Source organism: Hippocampus zosterae, chromosome 11 (assembly GCF_025434085.1).
Source record: "Hippocampus zosterae strain Florida chromosome 11, ASM2543408v3, whole genome shotgun sequence".
Classification (NCBI taxonomy): Eukaryota; Metazoa; Chordata; class Actinopteri; order Syngnathiformes; family Syngnathidae; genus Hippocampus; species Hippocampus zosterae.
This window is the reverse complement of record NC_067461.1, coordinates 22,507,330-22,531,221: the sequence shown is the minus strand read 5'-3', so window position 1 is coordinate 22,531,221 and position 23,892 is coordinate 22,507,330. Positions and strand designations below refer to the sequence as shown.

Sequence of the window (23,892 nt, the reverse complement as noted above, 5' to 3'; positions counted from 1 at the left end):
TAGTGATCTGATCTACCCGAATACACAAGTCACAGACTTGGCTGATGACTAATGTCCACCTGGGCGCGACAGCTGTTCCCAAACTGTCTTTTGGTATTCAACAACTCTTTGTTCCCAATTTGTTTATTCCCACTCTGTGATTGAATCTAGCCTTCGCCCCCCTTGCTTGGACGTGATTACTCAAGAAAAAGGCCCTCCGCCCAAACGGCCGACACCTCTGCGCTGAGCATGTCCAGACATGCCCAAATTAACCGAAACTTTAAACATGATACAATTTTGCTCATAGATTCTTCTAACATGCTTCAAACGGCTTTACATTCCAATTAATTATCTGACTATTATTTTGAAAAGCGGGATTATCATATTATCTGTGGGACAGGGCTGATGTTGCTTGATCCAGAGGGATCAAATGTGTGTTTTGTTGTGATGATGTAAGTAAGTGGCAATGCAATCAGATGACCTGAGTGTGGGCATGCATTGACCTACCCGAGTGTAAATAAACTTGTGACCAGCACCTCTGTGGATGTGTCTGACAAATCATACAAGAATGCATAATGCACCCTAAATATTGATGGGGTGCCAGTAAAATATTTGAATCAAGATAATTATCATAATTCATTCAATGAATTTATTTCTACAATGGTTCAGAGGGACTGTCCCATGCGAGTGTCACACTTAGGAATGAAATACCATGACATTCACCAAACATGTTAGCAGAGTGCCAAATTTGTCTGCCTGCGCCTTGATCAAATATATCCAAATCGGCTTACACCACCTGCACTGCATAATAGATCTCCTTTTAGCTGGCTATGATGCGCCCATTTTTACACTGAAGGCAGACTACTTTCTCTTACCAAATCGTTGGAGGTGTCGGAGGTGACCCAGTGCGCTTCTGATGTCATTTCAACATTGATCTGACATCAATATCAAATATTCAACCTCAAAATGATGTCAAATTGATATCACAGGTCTACTAAGGAGGCAACTCTGATTGGAATTTATCAAAAACTTAATTTGGGTTCAAAAAGTAGCTGAATTGATTAAAACCCACATTGTGATTACTAATCCACTTAACTCCGGTCATGTTTGGTTCTCTTGCTAGTTTGAAAGCATGCGATTATGTAAGGCTGGTACAGGTATTCCTTTAGTCCTCAAGCCAGATAACATGCTCGAGTATGTTCCATGCCAAGACCTGCAGAATCTATCCCATAGCCTTAGGCTCGCTGACGAAGTCTAGAGCATGGCCAAGAGGAAGAATGAGCAGCTTTCCTGATTCTAGTGATCTGTTTAATTGATACCAGTTAAAGGTCAAAACCAAGAGAAGATAATGCAATTGATGGAAAATGATATGTTGTCACAAATGACTTCTGTCATCAAATTAACACATAACTTGAAAACAGGCACTGTTAATGTGTGTTGGGTAGGTTGGGCTCACACATTCAACCTAACTCGACCAAACAGTGGATGTAAAGAAATAACCTTCTATTTAGGCAGATATCACATCAGACAGGAACACTAACTGCCTTGGATAGTCATATTAGTCATATTGCTTTACCTGGACAAAGTAAGGCCCTTGTATTTCCTAGAAACCAGGTTATGGAATTTAGGTTTATGTTGGCTTGACTGGGTTCTTTATTCCAAACTGGGGCAATGGGCCGCTCATGATAAAATGATTGTAGGTAATTACAGACTGTGGAAACAGTAGAATTATTCAAGAGGTTTGACCGTGTAATTTGGCCGTGGCTCAAATGAGGCGAAGCAGCAACGAGACCAATCAGGGGTCAACGTCATTTTTCCAGACCTCTGCTCAAATTCAATATTCCTGTTGAGATTCCATTATTTTCCAATGAACTGCACGCTCATTTTGAGGAGTCGTATACGACATTACCTTTTTCTCTTCTTCCGAGTAAAACCAAAAGTCAAGACCTCCTTAAGTAGAACAGCCATCTGTTTTAATCATTGGTTCTTATTACAGTGTATACCTTTGTGTGCCCACTCTTGTAATGGTAATAGGCATTCCTAATGAATAACAGTCTACGAAGGAAGTTTCTCACTGTAGGAGCCAATTCCAGAACATAGAGGCCTAGACATCCAGTAACACTTAGAAGGTGGTTTACCACAGGGATGAGGATATCATGAGGGAATGACAGTTGAGGCAAGTGTGTATCGTTTAATGTGAAATTGAATTTCCATGATAGATTGAAATGTGACTGACTGATAAGTCTGGACCTTGCATTTATTTTTTCACAAAAACAGCTTTCCATGCCCGATTGTTTTCGTCAGCCTGTATGCTGTGTATAATTTGAATTTGTGAATTGGAATCTCAAAGACCATTTTATTTTTCTCTTCAGGGTCAGCCTGGAACAAGAGGATTTCCAGGGTTTCCAGTGAGTAGCACACATGAAAGAATAATAATAATTTAAATGGCATGTAATACTCTTAGTTAAAGTGACCACAATGTAGTAATGACGAACATTTCATCAGACGGACCGACACAACACATTTTTAAAAATGTATAATATTTTTCTGTGCACTTTTGCAATGTTATATTCATCATGAAAAGCTTTTTCTCTCTATTTTTTTTTAAATTCCAGGGTCCAATTGGGCTGGATGGCAAGCACGTGAGTTTCTTTGAAGTCACTTATGCAAAACCTCTTTCTGTGCCAAAAACCATAACTACCATTTCTGATCCAGAGGTTGTTTCAAAAAAGGTATTGGGGGGGAGGGCACAATGTTTTTTTTTTTTTTGAGGCTTGAGGTATATCTTGACTTATAACACCACATAACCCATTGAGAACTCAATGTATTTAAAGTCATATTTTATGCAAGGCATCCAGTGGAAAATTTGTTCATTACAATGCAAGGAACTTATTCCTGATTTTACTGTTCCCACAGGGACAGAATGGGCTCAAGGGTGACGTGGTAAGCATTCTTTAATAATTTAATTATGTCTCAGTATTGTAGTTGAAAAGCTATTCCACTGTTACTGGCAGATATAAAACTGTTATATTTACTGTTTAGTTGAACTCTAACATGGGATTGCACTGCTCCTTGTTCTGTCCTTACAGTGGTCCTTGTTAAAGTCAATTTAGCCCCCCCCCCTTTTTTTATACAGGTGATTATACTGTGGGCATCAGAGAAATAGCATAGACCAGGTTTTCAAAGCGCTTAACAAAACAATAATAAACATAACACATAAAATAAAAACATATTTCAGGACACACCGGCAAACAATAACGTCACAACAAAATACAAGTCTCATTACTCGCCAATATACTTAGTGTATATAGTATAGTTTGTATAAAAGGGTTGTTCACACGGCGACATTTGCTCCGGTGCTTCGCCGTTGCTACCCCAGTAGAGCGGTCACACGTGCAAAGTTACACCGGTGTAGCCCCTGAAAACAGCTTACTCCGGAGCAAATTTAACCCACCTCAGGGAGGTGGTTTAAAAATTAGCTCCAGAGCAAATGCTCGTTTGAGGGGCAGCACCTATGTAAAATGGTACGTGTGAACGCTACAATTTGCTCTGAAGCAAATGCTCGTTTGCGTGAGGGGGCGGGGGGTGTCGCCTCGCTACGCATGAGAATAGTTGATTACATACGGTGAGAATGCGTTGCTTTCGTGCTATGTTGTACTTCCGTCATGTGTTTGTTTAATAACGACACAAGACATATGATGACTGGCAATAACAGTAGCAAGCGGCACCTTGATTATTGGGTTATACCATCTCAACTAGAACGGGGGTGGGGCGCGGTATTCCCCAAACATCATCTTTCCTAGGAGACTGGACTGACTCGGAGTTGTTTGTGTAGTTTGTTCCTTTGTTGTTTGTTGTGAACACACAACAAATTAACAAACTACACAAATAACTCCCCCATAGAATTTATTTTGTGATTTCCTCTCTTGATTTTGTGTTTGCCGCATTATATGTTTGCTTTTCTGAGTGTCATTGAAGTCATCGTTGATTTACGTTTTCCGGGGCGGTCAATGAAGGCCTCTCGAGCAGAAGGCACAGAGAAGGAGAAGGATGTGCCTGTACAGCAGTTGCATGAGTTGTGTATGTTTTAAAAAGAACCAACACAGCAGCTCTTTGTTTTCTATCGTTTTGCATCGCTGCAGAAACTGCCGTTTTTTCTAATAAAACTGTTTTCCTTCTTTCACACACATACTGGAATTCAACCCAGTACCTCTGCACTGTGAAGTCGACGTGCTAACCACTGGACTACCGGGCCGCGTGCCCTTATACTGTACCTATTTTTAAATTTTTTTGTATTTTGTCATTTTCTTTTTTTGAGGGGGGAGAGTGTAGTTAAGTGACCCATCATGGCGTGCCAAAATGTTAGACATGGCTGAAATAACACTGAGTGTTCAGTATTATGATTATACTCTCATAATGCGCTACTTGAATTGTCTTCTTCCTAACATATGTCAGCGAGACGTTAAAAGACATTTGAGAAGCTGTCTGGTTAATATTAGACTTACTATTGCTTTCCAAAATTAGCTATGGTGCTGTTGAGCCTGCGAGGTCACACTTACGGATTGTAATAGAGGGATTGGCAGCGGATCCCCTCCTAGCATTCATTAATCAACCAGTCACCGCACATTGACAGTTCACACCACAGGGCCTAACGGGAAATCACACTGACGGGTTTGCTCGCAACAGGTTTTGTAATTAGGTTGGAGCTAATAGGAGGAATGTTGTGTCGTTGCTTATTTACCTCTTGCTATGATTCAAAACCTTAAGTGAAAACAGAATGAAAACTGATTTGCTGATGTCTTTCAGGGTCAGCGTGGGCCAAAGGGACTCCCTGTAAGTCACGTATTTGTACATTGTGACACGCGTTTTTTTAGTATAACTCCAAACAAACTAAGCTGTGTTGTTTTCACACTTAGGGAGAACCAGGACCTAAAGGAGAGAAGGTGCGATTCATTGTTTTTTTCAATAAGACTGCTGTAACTGATCAGGTTGTAAGGACATTTTGCAGAAAGTATAATTGAAACAGACCTAATGATAACTGTAATGATAATCAGCATCACAAGCATGCAAACAAGATAATGTACTGTATTGTGATAAAATTTCCTCGTTGTTTCTTCTGCCCTCAAGTGGTCAATTTCATAATGTCTGCTTGTCAAAGGCAAGGTACCAGAAAGTGCCTGTATTTTCCACCAGATTAATCAATACATTTCCATTGAGGGGATCATCCTTCCAAGATTGTCTATTTTCATTAACATGATCAATTTATGTTATTATTTATTTATTTATTTATTTATTTATTTATTTTAATCAGGAAAAAATATCTTTCAGTTTCAGTTCCATCTGCTTGTTTTGGAGAATCGGTAAATAACTGACTAATTTCAAAACACACCTTTCTTGTCAGCAAGAATATATATATACCATGCCCCTCTGCGTCTTCCCATGTCTTGATGGGAGTCATGGCAGGAACCGGACAATATTTGTCCATTCAAAATCATTATGCAATCATTAGTTGATGCCTTAATAGTTTCACAGCTTCAAGTGGACATGAGTAGAGCTGTGCATATGAATGTTGGTGACTATTGGTCACCATTTTCAGACAGTAGGTGACAGACGAATTTGACAAAGCAAGCCGGGAAAAATATTATATATTACTTAAGTGATATAATCAGGCTGAGATGGGGGAAAAAAAGCAGGCCCGCACCCATAAAAAAATTGTCCTCACTAAGATGCGTTGCAAAAAAAAAAAAACATGAAATCACTGCAGGGTGAATTCCGATGCTGACATAATTTTTACATTTAGACATATGCACCAATATTTATCCCAATAAAGTGCCCCTTGAAAATAATCACCTATCAAATTGGTCTAATATTGTATGTGTGTGTGTGTGTGTGTGTGTATATATGTTTTTTTTTAAACATTCTCGTAAGTGACTTGCTGACAGTGCATTCCCCAGATGCACATAAGGCCTAATGAACTGATTACTACTGTATATGTTTGCATTCGAGTGTTGAATCTGTCATGTGTTTAAACCTATTCTACTCTCTCAGGGCGTCTGTGGGGACTACACACATCGGGTAAGAAAGCATCACGTTCAAATTTACGACGGTAAAACAATCATGCACAGTTGTTGCAGTGACTTTTAAGCACTTCCACAGCTGGTAATATTTACCCCTTAAGATGTAGAGTTGTGAATAGAAATGCCAAAGCAGAAAATTTACTTTCAGAGAGGAGAAAGTGAACAGAAGCCGGATATACAAATGACAAGTAGCTCCGTGATGTGTAACAAATGCAAGTAGTTCTGCAGTTAAAATTGGGCTTTCCAACTCTTGGGTTTCACTACTTGAGAAAAAACAAAACCATTACCAGCAGTCTGCTAAAACATGTAGTTGGACATGATAAGGGCCTGTGCCAAGAAAAATATTTCTGTGAAGAGGGGGTTTTGAGGCCATTGAGTCTGAAGGTGAAATATTTCCTTGTAAAAGAAGTGAGTCCAATGACATTTATGTGTTTTGCTTTATACCTATAAACTGTTCCCACATGTGACAGTTTTGGTACATCCTGATGATAACGATACCGAAATCTGAGCACATGTAAAGTTTCTTGCCGTCTGCCTCCTTCGTAACAAAAATAGAGAAAACCCTGACCGGGGGAAAAAGTGCAACATTGGTGGCAACGTCTGGAGTAGTTAATGAGCCGTTTCAGATTTCCAAATGTCACACAATGTCATTTTGAAGCCCTGTTTCCAGCAAATGGCCCAGTTTGCTCCAGATCATTGTGGTCTGTGTGGTGTGCATGGCAAAAGTCAATAAGGAAAAATGATACCACACTGTAAAGAAGGAAACAAGAAAGGACCGCCAATGTTTTTTTTCTTCTTCCATGTGACTTGTTACAGCAAGACATGTTTCATTGAGAAAAAAAAGGTTACCCTCAGCCCTAAAAGGCCCATTGTCACAATCAAGTTGACCGTTCAGCTAAATATCTCTTGCTCAACCCTTTGGGTACCTTGGAGTACTGCTGACGTTGGTTCCCACGTGAAGGGGACTAAAGTGTGGGAAAATACAAATCCATTATTTTGGTACCTTTCACCAGTGGAGACCAAGAGGTGCACCTGACGCAGCTCCTGAACAATGAACAGGCTTAAAATCTGTTCTGCTTAGTTGGAACAGGCTTGAATTGCAATGAGTCTGTGAACACTCTTGCAAGCTTTGGCAAAGTGTCTGCAAATGTAAGGGTTATGAAGTAACATGACACACACTTTTCCAACAACTTGGAAGGGTTTAACTTCACGTGTCATTGAGATCGAGAGCTCAAGGCAAACTCCCCTCTTTATCTTTTGGCTAATGGTTTGCTGTCAACGTTGCTTGCACTGACGGAAGCGACCACTTCTCTGGCAGAGCCTATTTGTGCAGGATCTTCCCTTGAAAACTTTGGCTGCCTTGCGCTCCAGTCAACCGCTGATGTTGAAGGTTTGTGGGTGGCCACAAACACCTTGATGGATAACATGTTTGGATACAGTGGGGAGTCACCAAGTCGTGCCGCAAAGAGAGACAGTGCCTTCTCAAACAAGGCACTCCTCAAGCATTTAACGTTCTCCACCAACAACAAAATAAGCACGTCTCAGTCTTTCAGCCATCAATTCTTTGTATCACTTCTGCTTATCCAAACATTTATTGTATTTGTGCATGCATTTATCTTGGATCTATAACCACCATTTAGGATGAATGATTATGGTACTTAATTTGTGTACAGAGTACATGTCCCAATCTCAAAATGAAATGTGAGTTTTAGTTTTTTTTAAATTGAAATCCTGGGGTGGAAAGCGGCAAATGGTGAGGGGTAAAACAACTTGCCTACATTAACCCCTTTCAACTTCCATGTTGTATATATTTCCAGAGACAGCGTATTAATTATTATATCATATTATAAGTATTGGATATTGAAGTCTACTTGATTGATGTGTGACGAAGCTCAGACAGAAAAAATACTCTCAAGTTGTATCACATGAGTCTTTCGGAAATATGTACTGTGTGGTATGAAAAAATGTAGGTACGTTGCACACAACATGGTCTACTTTGGTGTCAGCGGGACAAATGAAGTTATCAGTGAGATCACTTTTTTTTTTAACTGCCATCACCTCAACTTGTATTTGATGATGCTGATCATCTCAACAGAAACGACGTATTGTACAGCCCTGTGCTGGACAGTCGGCCACAGTAAGTCTGGATATGCACTGTAACTGTACTGCCGTACTCTCTTTGGGGCAAGACTGGCGCACAACTGATCATTGCTAAACTGCAATCTAGGGGTCTGGCTCTTACAAGGGGGCTACCAAAAAGAAGTCCTCAAGAAGGGATGTCTGATGATTTCTAAGCAACCAATCAATTAACATTCAGGAGATAAATATGCCTTTAAAATTGTTTAAGCACAGAGGACATTGTTTGTCTAAAGCCCCTATAACCATTCCAGCCCAGAGTTTGCTGTGACTTTCTACTTTTGACCCTGTTTAGTTTGCCTCCCTTTTATTCCTTGCTTTTCACTGTCATGTTATTTCGTATTTCTCTCTTTCCTTTATCCTTCCTCCCTGCCTTCAACCACTTGTCCTACCCTCTTTCCTTTCTGTGGCCTCCTGGCGACCTTTGCTCCGTGACCTTTTTTGGCACCGTTGGCCACCTGTGTAATGTGACTTCCCCTCGGCAGATGTTGCCTATCACCGTGCGCAACATGCCCTCAATAAGCCCTCTAATCCTAAAACGCCTCAAGGTACAATTCTCGTTTCCCGCTACTTGTCCCTCCCTCTCTGTTCTGCCGATGCAAGCCGTCCTCAATCGTCGGCAAAACCTCTTGCATCAATTAACCAACTGCTCCGGTTGCTATTGCTAATGAATGTTGAACAGTTTTGAAAGCCGAAGGTCTTTTCTGTCCAGAGTATTTCTGAAATTATCATGTCATTCAATCCATCCTGTGCTGTATGTTACACATACAGTACATTTGACAATGAAATTTATTCAATTTATTTTATCCCATTTATCCAATCCATTTTCTCAAGCACTCTAGTACTGTCCTCATTATGGCCGCGGATGAATTGGAGCCTGGCCCAGCTGATTTTGTACATATGAGAGGTTAACTCATTGCCAGCAGACATTATCCAATTCGAATAACATTTGATTGGCCACAAAAGTTCAGAGAAAATGCGAAAGGCTAGTTGATTAATGTTGGAATGGAATCGATGTAGGTGTACGAAGGACCGTTTTCATCCACTAGCACGCTTGACATCCAACTACCATTGGACTGACGAATGATCCTTCAAATGGTACTGAAAAGAAAATCTGAGACGTGTCTCTTCTTTTTTTTTCAGCGTAAAGAAAGCAATTCACTTTTGGCAATTGACATCTTGTCAAATTATCTGAAAGCCATGGATCAAACTACCTTCAGACACAAATTGGCATGGAACAGAAAGACGAGTGAGGTGCATAATTGAGAATGCTCGGACTATTTTGCTGCTCTTAAAAAGTATTATATAGTCATAACGGGACATCTTGAAAAAAGACAAAGAAAATCGTGAAAAAATATATAACAATAACAAAAATAAATAAAACAATTAAAACAAAGAGGTGCTCAAGTTCTAGGATATGTACTGGTATACATAAAATGAAAAAATTGGCTGGCAACCGATTCTGGGTGTCCCCCGCCTACTGCCCGAAGACAGCTGGGATAGGCTCCAGCGCCCCCCGCAACCCTAGTGAGGATCAAGCGGCTCGGAAAATGAATGAATGAATGAAAAAAAAATCAACCTTTTGTTAGAACAGTTAAAACGGACCATGAAGCCATAACCTCAGGATGCTAGAATCTAAGGATTTCCATGTGATCCATTTATTGAACAGGACTGAGCCTTATCCATTGTAAAATCGTAATTTCATGACATTTATTTCAAACAAAGACACGTCACCACACAATAATTCAAATTCTAATAAAACTCCACAAAAAGCCGCATGGAAGACAATATCACATTATCTACTCCAGTAAGAATAATAATGCAGAATAATAGTGCAAATCCGTATCATCTTGGACCTCTGTCACAGGCTTACTTTGGTTCGCAGCCCACACCATGCCGCAACATCGTTTACAGCTGTAGCAGTTGCTGCAATTATGAAAGAAAATCACATAATGTGTTTTGAAATACAAAATAATTGATTCCTTACTTTCACAATATTGTTTTGCCATGATAGTCATCAAAGTTGACTGACTGGATAGCTAATTTCTTTGAATTTTGGCAGCACTATTAGTGTGTATCCAACCTCGAAAACAAGCACCAAAGACGTATATCATAACAGGCCTCATTGTGTTATGATGCACATGGAAGGCTGAGAATAATTTGTGTTTAATATGGATTTTCTGGATGATCTTACAATAGAATGTGCCATTCGTCTCAAATAGAAGCCCAGTAATCACTGAAGGGAAGCCATTACTTTCCTTAAGTCAGACCAAGTGGCTCTTCAAACACGCTCAACGCAATTGCTCATTCATTAAAAAAAAAAAAAAAGTATACTGTATGTACTTTGTAGTACTACATATTTTGCAAGCACACAAAACAACACAAAACAGAATTGCAAGGCCTTATTGGTCCACTGCACCTTTGGTACTGTAGGTATAGCTATGTCTGCATCATTTGGAACGTTAGTGTCATGCTTGACCCCAGTGCAAGTGACTGTAATGGCCAAAGTAACAATTAATTATACAGATAATACTCTATATCGCTGGGGTCGGGTAGAATCCCCATGCCTCCAAAATCACTACTTTTTCAGGGGACCCAAGAATAGCCTGATAACATGATAACATGATAAGTTGTCCATTTTGGTGACTGCTGTCCCTGAAAGGGTAAATGAGCGCAAGCCATTCTCAACAATTCAAAAATGTGTAAAAATAACACCAATGCAGCCCATCACCAAAATGTCCTAGGTTCTTGCTTAAAGCGTGTCATCGCTCCACAAAGTTTCAAAGATGTTTTGTTTTTTTATATTCCGAGCAACAAATAAAGAAAATCAGCAAAATAGCATTGATTGAGTACAAATTAATAGCGTTGCATATACTGTACTATTTAAGTGTTCGACAGTGTTCCCTCTCTACTTTGTGGTTTGGTCATTGCGGATTCACTGTACAACAGAGAATATTTCCAAACACGCCCGAGAGCTCATCTCCCCCGTTCCATCATCGTGGGTATGTTTGGAAATACCTTCCAAGCATGCTGTTTCACTCAGACTGTTCGGAAACTTAAAACATTGTTCAAATGTACTCTTCAGTCATTCAGAGTGCCCACACAAAATGGAGCCCACTGTAGGCAGTACGAGCCAGATATTACAAAGCTGCACTCGGAAATTGAGTGGTGTGTGCTGCATCCAACAGCAAATGGGGAAGACGAAACGTCAGCAAGTAATGATTTTCAAGTTTTTGTTAAAGCTTGTCGTAAGCCATTTTAAAATAAAAAGAAAACAATTTCCCTAGTCATTGGCCAACATTTCGCCTTGCTCATCCGCTGCCAGACGGCCAAACATGCATCGCTCACATCCATTTTTAATGCAGCCTGTGTTTATTTTTCATTTTGCATCATAAAAGGGGACTCTCACTCAGCAGTGAATGTCCGTGTGGCCACCCAATACAAACAATGGAGCACATTCTTCGGGATTGTGAACTGGGGCCCACCTGCACAGATCAAAACCTCTTAGACACTAGTGTTGCTGCCACTGGCGCGACAAGATATGATGATCATAAAAGTTAAGTTCAAAGTGTAATAAGGAGGCGGGGAACCAAGTGCGTGGGTTTGTAATGGCTTAATAGAGGCATAAATCCCCACAAACTTAAAATTATGAAAAGATATAGCGTGTAAGTATATAAATTTCAGAGAGTGAAGTTGCAATTGTAACCCACCTTTAACATAGCCGTTGCAACCAATTAACCTTTAATTCAGTAGAAATGCTTTCAATTGCTCCACCACATACTGCGAGCACCCAACTGGACTGGAAGTTGGTCCACATAAAATTGAACTGCAATGGTCTTAAACACACACAGTTGCCTGCCATTTTAAGACAGAGTAGCAAAGCTTTACATGCAATCTGTGTTCTTCTCCCCAAAATTGACAAGCGAGTCTCAAAATTGGAATATTTTAACACTGATTCACCAAGGACAAGAATGCACCTTCAGTCTGTCTTAATTAACCGCTTGGTCTACACCCCAGCTAACCTACCTTGGTGCAGGATTTATGTTGTGTGTATGTTTGAATTTGTTGTGCGGGCATGGCCGATGTGGTGAGGCCCCCTCCACCATGACGGATTGTAACTCAATATCTCTCAGCAGGGCGAGCCAGGCGCGCAGGGGCCCCCGGGACCACCAGGGCCTCCCGGTCTGCCAGGCAACCCAGGTCTGAATGGTGCCAGCGGCTCACCGGTAGGTAGAAAATACAAATCTTCGCAAAAACTAAAAAATAAAATATGAACGTGCATTCTCAATGTGTATGAAGGTTATTCGAGCTTGTAGTTTTATTTTTACAATATTTGTTGCATACCGTGTCTGATTACCCTAAAATGGGGCTCTTTGGCGACCCCCACGGGCTCCCTAGAGCTTTTTCAAACATGTTTGAAAATGGAAAAAGATGGGAGCGAAATATATATTTTTGTTTTAATGTGGTTTCTGTCACAGGACAAACATGACACAAACATTATCAACATTTTCAGATGCTGTAACAATGAGTTGAATAAATATTAAATGTCAACATTTCGTCAATGAATATTCGCGTCATAGCCTGGGGCAAAGTTCTATTAGCAGGGGGGAGTCAATCAGGTGGCTGATGTTAAAAAAAAATTTAAAAACCCCAGCTACCTTTAATGTACAATTCACCAAGGGTACTTGCTAAGAATTGGAAATTCACCGAGGGTACTTGCTAAGAATGGAAATTGGGTGGCCAAGAGAACCATTTTTAAACGGCCAACGTGAGCTATGATAGTTCGCTCGCTGCGAAAGTGTGTCCCGTGCCTCGTTCATCTTTGTGGTCATCTGCGTTGCTGCAAAGCACTTTACAAAAACTGAGCCAAATATCGTGAATTATACTAGACCAAATACTTTTCGGTCTCGACATTGCAAACAAATATATTGCAACTTCAGAAAATTTGCAACATATTTGCCTCAATAAAACTGAAAATGCAGTCCATTTTCACCATTATAAAAGTGACTCAAACAACTGGTCCACTCCTCCTCTGGGATATACTATATATAACATATTTTATATAGGTGATATGTTTATACAGTTCTATGTTGCCGTCTTAATGTATATCTAATGATAATTTGCCTTCAGGGTAAGCCTGGTGAACCAGGAAAACCTGGAAAAGACCCAAGGGTGAGCTTTGATTCAGTCTCCTCTTCCTCACTAGTTCTTCTTTCTCAAGTGAAACTTGATGTGTTGATGTGACACTGACGATGAAATATTTGGACTTATTCTACAGATCTTACAAGGATTGAAGGTAAGAAAAAAAATCTCAACATTTCCAGAATGTTGAAAAAGTTCAGTTGTGACCATGTGGCCTCATATGTTGATGACTAAATTATTGGCAAGTCACCGAAAGCACGCATTGCCATCCAACACCATTGCTTTATTTGATATTCTGCTTCCAGGGAGAGCCAGGTTTACCGGGACAGAAGGTGAGTTCCTTTTTTTTAATGTCCATACATTTGGATTTGATAAGATGAAAACAAACGGGTGTTTTATATACTGCATGTGTGCCTCTTCACAGGGTGATCGAGGTGATGTTGGTCTAACAGGTCCCGAAGGCCCAAAGGTATATAGACCTTATTCTTAACCCATTTCAAACGCAAGTACTCTTGAACAGTCATTCCCAACCAGTGTGCCGTGGCACATTAGTGTGCCATGAGAGAACATTAGGTGTGCCGCAGGAAATTATCTGTCCATTATTTGGAGAGTGAAATACACACACACACACACACACACACACACGCACGCACGCACGCACGCACGCACGCACGCACGCACGCACGCACGCACGCACGCACACACACACACACACACAGATCTCTCTCTCTCTCTCTCTCTCTCTCTCTCTTTCTAGTCTAGTCTCTCTCTCTAGAGAGAGAGAGAGAGAGACTAGACTAGAAAGACTCTTTCTAGATAGACTCTTTCTAGTCTAGTCTCTCTCTCTAGAGAGAGAGAGAGAGAGAGAGAGAGAGAGAGACAGAGAGAGAGAGAGAGAGAGAGAGAGAGAGAGAGAGAGAGAGAGAGAGAGAGAGAGATAGTTTGTGCTGCACGGCTGTATCCAGAATAGAGTACCGGGTCGTATGTATATATATTTTTCATTCATTCATCAGAATAACACTGATGAAAAGTCCCATTTTATAACTATCTGTCCAATTACTGCACTTAAGTGAATTTCCACGCTGTTGTATCAATATTCTAATTCCTCTTCTTCTTTACTGCTTTCAGTGAGTAGGGTTTTGGTGTATGAACCGAGTGACTCTGTCAGAAATATAAACTAAAGGAGCCATTCTCCTGAGTGTCCTATGATTGCTTTATTGTTCCATCCCTTTCTCAGGGAGATGAAGGGAAGAGGGGTTTTGCAGCAGAAAAAGGGGAGAAGGTAAAATAACAGTTGAGAAAGTACTTGGGACTGTGTATAATGGGCTAGCATACTTTAATCCTGCACGCCTGGTTGACACATATCTTGAAATGTGTTTAATTCATGTGCTGCTGATATGAATATGAATTCAAAACAACCAAAAACAAAGGCAATTACTGGTTTTAGTTCAAGCATGATAACAGAAGGAATTTGGTGTTTTAACAAAAAAAAACTTGTGTCATTTACCCATGCAATCACTCTTGCAATATGGAAACAAGACTTTTCTACTGGTAATCCATTGTGTTGCTGTATTGATTACCTAAAGTTCGAATACAATGTGATGGGATGTAACAAAACGTAGACTCGTACACTCTAGCTTGCCTTTGAACAATAGGGGACAGACTTGCACTTGGTCATAGCATAGTGCAGTGGTTCTCAATTATTTTCTGTCGTGCCCCTCCCCCCCAAGGAAGAGAACCCCCCACCCCCATCCCGCACGACTATAAATCGTATCATTTGTCTATAAAATTGTTGTAAGTACACCTTTGCATAACACTGTATTCTTATTAATGTATAAGAGAATAAAAAAAGAAAGAAATATGGACCAACTTTTTGGCCCAACTTACAACAAAGAATAGCTTCAGTAACTGGAACAGAAAAGATTTAAGTGCATCTGAAATTCAAAAAATAACATTAAATCCTTAATTTAACAATAAATATTTTTTGACTGACCATGTCAAACCATACGATACTGAAAAATAAAATTACATAAAATCAATAACTAATAATGCATTCAAACGAATCACCAACATTATCTAAGGAGCAATATTTTAAAAAAAAAACTTTAACCAGCATTTGTGCTTTTTTTTAAATCTTAGGTGATGTCTAATTAATGGCTACAATGAGCACGTTTTGCAATCCATAGCTTTTCGAAGCGAAGTTTGAAGCGGCACACAGCAACTCTCGGCTCCTGCTCAATGTGTAGCCGGGACGTGTATTTTAGTTTACTAAGGTAGCAGTCACAAAGCGGCATGATTGTTGACAATATTCGGCATGTTTTCGCTAAAAAAAAACGAAAGCAGCTTATCAGCGTGATTGGGGTGTAATGTCTTTAAGTGACGCCTTAATTTATTTGGCTTCATGCTGTCCACAACCAACATTTTTAGACGCAGTAAGCACATCGATCTTTCTTGTCTGGCACTGCAGTCACATTGAAGCCAAGCGCTACATACACCTTGTCATATTTCCTCCCTGAGAATGCTCCCTGCGCAAACTCTGCCGATGAGAGCATCACTGCCCCCTAACGTAGTGGAGGTGTAACTGCTCGTTATTTTAGGACAGCAAAAAAATAAAAAAACATGTTCCCCGAGGTCAAACGCGCCTCCCTTGACGGAGCCCCTGGGGGGGTGTGCCCCTCTAGTTTAGAAACATTGGCATAGTGTGACAAAACTTTAAAGGGCCATGAGGTGCTGAGGAAAAACATCCTTCCCCTCCCACTGTTAGGGGCATGCAGAGGGAGTGGATCATCTGTGTGTAAACTCGGCATGTCTCATCATATGACTTTTAATAGGAAATGTAGCCCACTTGCAACTACTTGCCTCTGTGATGCATTTAAAGAGTGAGTGGATGGTTCTCAGAAAATATTGTCCAACTGGATGGTCATGCACTTACCCACTTCAAGAGTCAATATATTTTCTTCCCTTTACAACCACCTTCTAGATTTCACTACTTACAATATTGCAGGACGTACTGCAGAGATAAAATAAACAAAGTTGTCTGAGATTTATGCTGTCATTAGTGTGTGAGTGTATTTTGAGTGGTGAAAAATAGCCATCGCCACCACTTGCTCTTCGTGACATACCAACACACCCAAGTTTTCAAATAGCCCTTTATACCCAACATTAAATTACATCTGTTTCAAAAACCAGAATGTCAATTCAACATACCATATTTTCCGCACGATAAATCTGTTTTTTTTTTCATAGTTTGGCCGGGGGTGCAATTTATACTCTGGAGCGATTTAGGCGGGAAATTATGAATACGTCATTTCACGTTATTTTCACATTAAACCGCAAGAAGATGCTCTCAGGCCTGTGTTGATACTTTACACATTGGCAGTAACTTATAAAAATAAAACTGATGATGACTGTGACGTAAGCGACGTTGAAGAGGAAGTGCCGTATCTTGTACCTCCGGAGTTCGGAGTTCTTTAAAAGTGACACAGAGAATTTCATTTGATTTAGTGATTTGGAGTGACGCTGATGGTTTGGTCAACTTGTTATCATGCTCCTTTTGATATAGTTGTCTGAATATCTCTTAATATGTTATGTGAACAACCCAGGCACGTTCTCAGTTCGTTATTTGTGTGTCATGTAATGTTAGCCTACACTTATTCAGCCTGTTGTTCTCTAATTTTATTTTTATTTTACATTTCCATTCAAGATGACATGGAAATGTCATCTTGGAGCTGAGAATTGCTGTGTGCTGCTTCAAACCTCACTGCTTTTGGTTTGGTATGTCTGTTTTTGGTTTTTAATCAAATAAATCTCCCCCCAAAATGTGACTTATAGTCTATTGGGACTTATATGTGTTCTTTTTTCTTCTTTATTATGCATTTTATGGCTGGTTAGGATTGATACTCAGGAGTGACTTATATTCTGGAAAATACAGTACTGTAATACCATTTAATCGAGTCCAACTCTGTCCATAATGTGATAATATGATGCCAGAAAAAAAAACACATTAGGTTCATTTCCTTCTCTGTCCAAAACTTTAGTACTCTAACGACTTTGCAAATTTAACTGAAAGTCCACTTCGTCCCCTGCAAAATATGATATTGACTCTTTTTTTAACTCCACAATGACCAAGAAAGCTATGGGTCAAGTGTTGGTTCCAGTTTTATTGGTAATTCATGTTCAATAAAGCAGATCGATAAATTATTTCACGATAGAATTTCGGAGGAAATTCTTGCACTTGAGTCAGGGGATTTGAAAGACACACAGTTCAGCTGCAAGCATATAAGCAAGCTTATTTTGCAAAGCAAACTGATCAATTGTTCGTGTCTAAGCATGCCTCCAACGCTATTTAACATGTATGCCATTTCTCACCATTCAGAGTTCATTTTTAACATACAATCGGACATTTGTATCAGACAGAAGTGTGCAATTGCTCACACGTGCAGTTTCAAATGAATATTGCTCTCAGTTCTGCATGAAGTTTTGTAATTAACAATTAGACTGCATTATTTGCTTTCGGTCTGACTGAATCAATTTTTCTCTTTGCATTGGATGATTTTTGTGCCATTTGAATGAAATGCTTTTTTTGCCTCCCTTTTCTGTCTTTGTTGTTTGAACTTTATGGGATCAATGCTGTAAAGGGAGAACCAGGTCTCCCGGGCACCCGTGGGTCAAAGGTAATGTGGCTACTGAGCTGGTGTCAGTGGGAATTATAGTGTACACTTCACATCATCTGAGTAGGTCAAAGCTGTTTGTCTTTCACTATAAAAGGGCCAGACCGGCACCCCTGGCATCCCTGGCAAGAGGGGCTATAGGGTAGGCTTTGTGTGGCAAAAGAATTTGTGATTGTGTTCCGGGCATTTTGTGCTGTCACTGCATGTTTGTGTCATGTCGATATTTTTGTTTGTTTGTTTTTGGCTGTATAATATAGTCAAAAATTCATCTGACCTTCTGTCAAAATCAAGTGTGAAGAATTACAGCCCACTAAATATCCACCATCAAGTCAAGTCAAGTCAACAGTATTTATAGAGCACTTTCAAACAGCCATCACTGCATACAAAGTGCTGTACATGGAGCGATTTAACATACACAATAAACAGTAAGACGAAATGGTAATAAAGGCGGTAGAAAGCACCAAGCAGTAAAATCATGCTGGGTCGAACGCCAAAGAATACAAGTGGGTTTTGAGGAGGGCTTTAAAGATGGGCAGCGAGGAGACTTGCCGAATGTTCAGTGGGAGGTCATTCCAGAGAGAGGGACCAGCAACAGAAAAGGCTCGATCCCCTCTGAGCCTCAGTTTAGTTCTTGGTACTTCTAACAAAGACTGGTCCACAGACCTGAGGCACCATCATTTGATCTCATGCACACAGAGAGTACGGCTTTTTGTTTTCATGATGGGCTAAGGCATAAGAAAAAGCAATCAACTATGCAGTTTTTTTTTCCAATGTAGCATCTTTGTGCCATATTCAGAAACTTAAACAACCTCTCGAGGAACTATAGAGATAAATAAATACATACAATTAGGAGCAACAAATATTGCAACTTTTTATTGCATTAGTGAAGACTTCTGGAGAATCTGAGTCTTTCTTCAGACCAGGTTTTCTCCCCTTCAGATCCATACTGTAAATATATGGCTCTTTCACAAAACCACCAATTAATATTTTAACCATTTCCCTGCCATGAAGTGCGTGGCCATTGAGATTTGAATTTTCATTTGTGGAGGCTGCATTTTATCACCAAGCCAGTGAATTGCACCTTGTTTAATATTGTAGATGCGGGGCATTTGATATCGCCAAACACAATAGCTCCCACCCCAATGTCAACGACTTATGAATATTCAATTAGGTTTTATTGCATATTTTTATTACCGGTACCTTTTAATTTTCCAAGAAAGCCGGTTGAGAACAGATGCTCGTGTGCAATGCTGACCTGCCTGCTGACAGAGTAAAAGAAAGTAAAATAAAAGCAAATGCACATACAGTATGTATACAACAATGTGTACAATATGATATAGTTATGTATTTACATAATATCAGAAGCAAACACTGTCAGCTAAGGCTGTTCTATGCTAACGCTGCAGCTCTGTTTACCTTTTTGTTTTGGCATGATAGAGCTTCCATGTAGTCTGATGGCCGTAATCACTTGAAAATATTGGATCGAGGTGCTTTGTTTAACAATGATTTGACAAACTTAAAAACAGACCGCTGATATACAAATTGTTTAAAATGATACCAGGCACAATTTCTTATTTCTAAGTATTTTGTTACTTTCACACTTGATTGGTGGGCAGGGACTGTTTGCTGTCAAACAAATAAAAAAATCTTGAAACTATCAAAAAAGTTTTGAATAATATCACCTCAGACATGTTTTTTTTAAAGCCAAGATGTCTGTTTATTATGACAAAAAACTTGGTCAAATTACAAGTGCTATCATCCACCCCCCACCCCCAACCTCCCAAAAACAGCTGTGAGACAATGCACTGCTACTATAATAACACGGTTTAACAAATGTGTCTTCTCTAATATGATAATGCTTGACTTTAATTGCATCTAGTTAGGCTAAAATTCTCATCAGTTGTTTGTATTTGTTCATTTTTCTTGAGTCACTTGGCAGAACTGATGACACATAAGCGAACTAGTTACATGTGTTTAATGATCAGAATCTGCCCTGAATTTAACATTCGAACAGATCAACTCAATCATGAAGAAAGAAGTGCAATGGAAGTTTGATGGCCGAACACATGCTTTACTAACAAAACATGTTTGCAATAAATACCTAATATTCTACAGATTTTACATTTGGGGACTTCAAACTTACTATCAGAAGGCCAAATGCAATATGTTAAATCGTGCTATTCATCTGGAATAAAGTGATCTTAATCCAGAGTTTTGTTTCTTATAGGGAGAGGCTATTATTTCCACACTTGGAATTAAAGGAGAACCCGGATCGCCAGGAGTGCCAGGCCTCATGGGACCGAAGGTACTGAGCAATTGTTAGAGTCTGCCGGAAGTGACGTTCTTGTTCAACTTTGTTCAATCTTCGTGAATAATTGGCAACGGAAATGCATTGAATATGATGCATTCTTACAGGGTGGCAAGGGCGACAAGGGAATCCAGGTATGATCATAAAGTTGTGGGAAAGAGCTTGACAAGAATTCTAAACAAAAAAAAGTAAGTCAATGTGACTATTCGACCTCCTAGGGAGAGCCAGGCCCTGAAGGCCCAGCTGGACCAAGAGTGAGTCATGACTTGAAGATTTCAAGCAGTTTGCTGTTACCACTTTGTCTACTCATGATGATTATGTCGATAATAAAATGTACATTCTACTTATCTCTTGTCATAGGGCCCTCCAGGTGCACCTGGCGAACCAGGAAAAGCTGAAATCCACCATAATGAAAATGTATGGGACACTTATTTCATATCATTTGATATATATGTTATATATAACATAAAATATATACCTGTATATATCAGAAAAATAATCGGTAAAAGAATTGTGATTCTCATGTCTCCCCCGTGCAGGATATTGGCAACATACATCTGATGGTAAGATTTGATTTGATCGAATGTTTTTTGTTCATTTGGGGTAATAAATTCAAATCTGCATAAACAGTACCATATTAAATGTGTAAATGGCTTCTTCCATCCAATTTCTAGGGCCCGCCTGGATTACCTGGACCTCCGGGGCCTCCAGGGGTCACTGGGGCAAAAGTAAGATACATTTTTATAAATAGTATTGGCAACACAGAGGCAGTCAAATGAAGACACCATTCATATAATCTGGAACTGTAATTTTATTTTGTGGCAATACACCGGAAGACTGCTTTGCACCGCTGCCACGCAGTGGAAAGGGTCATGGGTTCACATCAGTGTCCATCAAACCTTTGGAGTCGAGTTTGTATGTTTGTATGTATTGTAGACTTTCAGTTTTAAGTCATGAGATTTCACAAAAGTAAACGATTTGCCATTTATGAATTGTAAACATTTTACATAAGACTTAATATGCACATTTCAAATATATACTCATATATATTCTAATTCATCTGTATTTTGTGTCATCATTAGGGTGAAGTTGGCCTCCCAGGGCCACCAGGCCTTGATGGAGAGAAGGTAAAACATTTATATAAATATTTCTGGCAATTAATGTAATGTTACTTATTGTAGTGGCCCAAAGCAGACACAGAGCATGGAAAAAGTGACTCAAAAGTCTTTACTCCCCCCGCAAAAATATTCCAAAATATGTGCTGCTGATGAGTTGTGTACACAAAAATAATAACGTTAGAAAAATGGTTTTAAAAAATGCTGTTCATAAGTAAGGGAAATTATATTTCAAACAAAATACAAATATCAAAGACGAATAAACATGAAGTCTGAATAACAATTAGAGAACTAAGCAAAAAAAAAGTCAACAAACAGTGATGAAAAGAGCAAGTGCAACAAGCTAAACATCAGGAAAACAACCGAATTTATGGGGTAAACAAGAATACAAAAAAAATGAATAAATAATCTGGCATATTTCTTGGGTGACCACAGAGCTTTCCAATTGAGACCTGATGACAATTGCTGGCAAGTGCTTGCCTCCCTGCTTAACTCCCCCCTTTGTTGCTTAGGGGAAAATCGCAAGGAAAGACCAACTTCCAGAACCCCCCCCCCCCCCCCCACCAAACTCATCGTGTATCAGGACAATTCCTTCTTTTAACAATAGATTTGTTAAATGTACAATATATGGCATGCATGCTTATTATTTCTTTTGAAGTCATACACCATGGGTCTTCAATCCTGTTCCTCGAGGGCCGATTCCCTGAAAGTTTTTTTATGTTGCCCTGCTGCAACACACCAGATTCAAATGATCAGGCTAGTTATGCAGCTTCTGCAGACCTTGTTGATTTGCATGTTGTCCTCGTGCATGTGCGGGTTTTCTCCGGGTACTCAGGTGTTCTCCCACATTTTAAAAACATGGATGGCAGGTTAATGGACCACTCTAAATTGTCTTTTGGTGTAACTGTGACCACAAATGATTGTTTGTCTATGTGCGCCTTGCGATTGGCTGGCAACCAATTCTGCCTGAAGACAGTTAGGATAGGCTCCAGCATACCTCGCAACCCTTGTGAGGATAAACGGATCAGAATGTGTGTGTGTGTGTGTGTGTGTGTGTGTGTGTGTGTATGTTTTATTTGATTTATTATTTTATTATTTTGCAGTGTTTTGTTTTTATTGTTGTATTTTTTTTCCTCAGGGAACAAAAGGCGAGACTGGTGAAGGTCTGGGAAGGTCAGAGATGGTATGTTATATAATATGCCATATTTTAGAAAGTAAAATTTTAAATTATCATAGCCTCTAACTTTTGTTTCGTCCTTTCTTTTTCAGCTCTACGGTCCTCCAGGTCCCCCAGGGCCCTCAGGACCAGTTGGCCCAGCAGTGAGTCAGATATTTTATGAAACCAAACTATAATGAACATTGATTTCATTGACCAAGAATATCAAATGCCACTCTTACTCATGTACATGACGACGTAACTATTTGTACTTAAATAAGTTATTACAGTCATTTCCCAGAGCTTTTTAGTCACGTACACCTTAAATACATACTGTATATACAACTTTGACAGTGTATTCTTTCGTCTTTTAAAGGGATCACAAGGACCTTCGGGGCCAAAGGTGAAGTAAATTTTATTTTTAATTAAATGCATTATAATAAGGATAGCCCGGTGACCGACTGGTTCGCGCATTGGCCTCACAGTGCAGAGGTGCATGGTTCGATTCCGACCCCAGCCTTCCTGTGTGGAGTTTGTATGTTCTCCCCGTGCCTGTGTGGGTTTTCTCCAGGTACTCCTGTTTCCTCCCACATTCCAAAAAAAACCATGCATCGCAGGTTAATGGAACACTCTAAATCAGGTGTCACCAACATTTTTGAGGGTGAGAGCAACTTCATGTGTACCGATTGTGTGAAGGGCTACCAAATTGATACACGTCTGAAATAACATATTTGTCCAAAATACCTTCAATAATATGAGGATGTGTTATTTTTAATACTTGATGATTTAAATTGTCAGACTTTGATCGTGTTTCGAAATGTCTCACAGTACTGCCAATGTTTGCATTTTTAAATCATAATTTCTACGAGCAAATCACAATGTCCAGGCACTGGCGGGCTACTCAAGTGGTCTTCATGGGCTACCTGGTGCCCGCGGGCACCATGTTGGTGACCACTGCTCTAAATTATCCCTTGGTGGGATTGTGAGCGCGAATGATTCTTCGTCTATGTGTACCCTGCAACTGGCTAGTAACCAGTTCAGGGTGTACCACGCCTACTGCCCGAGAAAAATGTTTTATGTTATGTACCGGTGGTTAGTGCGTCGACCTCACAGTGCAGAGGTCATGGGTTACCCCGGCTTCGGCCTCCCTGTGTAGAGTTTGCATGTTCTCCCCGGGCCTGCGTGGGTTTTCTCCGTGTACTCCGGTTTCCTCCCACATTCCAAAAACATGCATGGCAGGCTGATTGAACACTCAAAATTGTCCCTGAGTGTCAGCGCGAATGGTTGTTTGTTTCTGTGTGTCCTGCGA

At 39.9% G+C, this 23,892-nt stretch overlaps 2 protein-coding genes across 16 annotated transcripts in view; one reads left to right on the top strand and one right to left on the bottom strand.

Annotated features, from left to right (window-relative positions):
- col13a1 (collagen, type XIII, alpha 1) overlaps positions 1-23,892 on the top strand; it is a 59,426-nt gene that overhangs the window by 9,629 nt on the left and 25,905 nt on the right. For 7 of the 15 annotated variants that reach the window (XR_007964979.1, XR_007964985.1, XM_052081078.1 and 4 more), the window contains exons 3-27: positions 2,352-2,387; positions 2,595-2,621; positions 2,896-2,922; positions 4,786-4,812; positions 4,896-4,922; positions 6,028-6,054; positions 7,375-7,446; positions 12,326-12,418; positions 13,323-13,364; positions 13,471-13,488; positions 13,640-13,666; positions 13,759-13,803; positions 14,572-14,616; positions 17,972-18,007; positions 18,102-18,155; positions 20,232-20,309; positions 20,420-20,446; positions 20,531-20,566; positions 20,673-20,729; positions 20,852-20,875; positions 20,987-21,040; positions 21,395-21,439; positions 22,566-22,610; positions 22,697-22,747; positions 22,960-22,986. Coding sequence is in view for 5 of the 15 variants with exons in the window: in XM_052081078.1 (XP_051937038.1) it covers positions 2,352-2,387; positions 2,595-2,621; positions 2,896-2,922; positions 4,786-4,812; positions 4,896-4,922; positions 6,028-6,054; positions 7,375-7,446; positions 12,326-12,418; positions 13,323-13,364; positions 13,471-13,488; positions 13,640-13,666; positions 13,759-13,803; positions 14,572-14,616; positions 17,972-18,007; positions 18,102-18,155; positions 20,232-20,309; positions 20,420-20,446; positions 20,531-20,566; positions 20,673-20,729; positions 20,852-20,875; positions 20,987-21,040; positions 21,395-21,439; positions 22,566-22,610; positions 22,697-22,747; positions 22,960-22,986 (1,047 nt within the window). In the remaining 10 variants the exon portion in view is untranslated. Of the gene's footprint in view, positions 1-2,351; positions 2,388-2,594; positions 2,622-2,895; positions 2,923-4,785; positions 4,813-4,895; positions 4,923-6,027; positions 6,055-7,374; positions 7,447-8,151; positions 8,194-8,677; positions 8,741-12,325; positions 12,419-13,322; positions 13,365-13,470; positions 13,489-13,639; positions 13,667-13,758; positions 13,804-14,571; positions 14,617-17,971; positions 18,008-18,101; positions 18,156-20,231; positions 20,310-20,419; positions 20,447-20,530; positions 20,567-20,672; positions 20,730-20,851; positions 20,876-20,986; positions 21,041-21,394; positions 21,440-22,565; positions 22,611-22,696; positions 22,748-22,959; positions 22,987-23,892 lie in introns of all 15 variants that reach the window. The other 8 variants (XR_007964982.1, XR_007964981.1, XR_007964984.1 and 5 more) reach the window with 8 other exon arrangements.
- The window catches only part of si:ch211-250c4.3 (uncharacterized protein LOC100535981 homolog), a 132,906-nt gene continuing 127,276 nt past the window's right edge, over positions 18,263-23,892 (bottom strand). Inside the window, exon 9 of the transcript XR_007964991.1 lies at positions 18,263-18,273. The gene's annotated coding sequence lies outside the window, so the exon portion shown is untranslated. The remainder of the gene's footprint in view (positions 18,274-23,892) is intronic.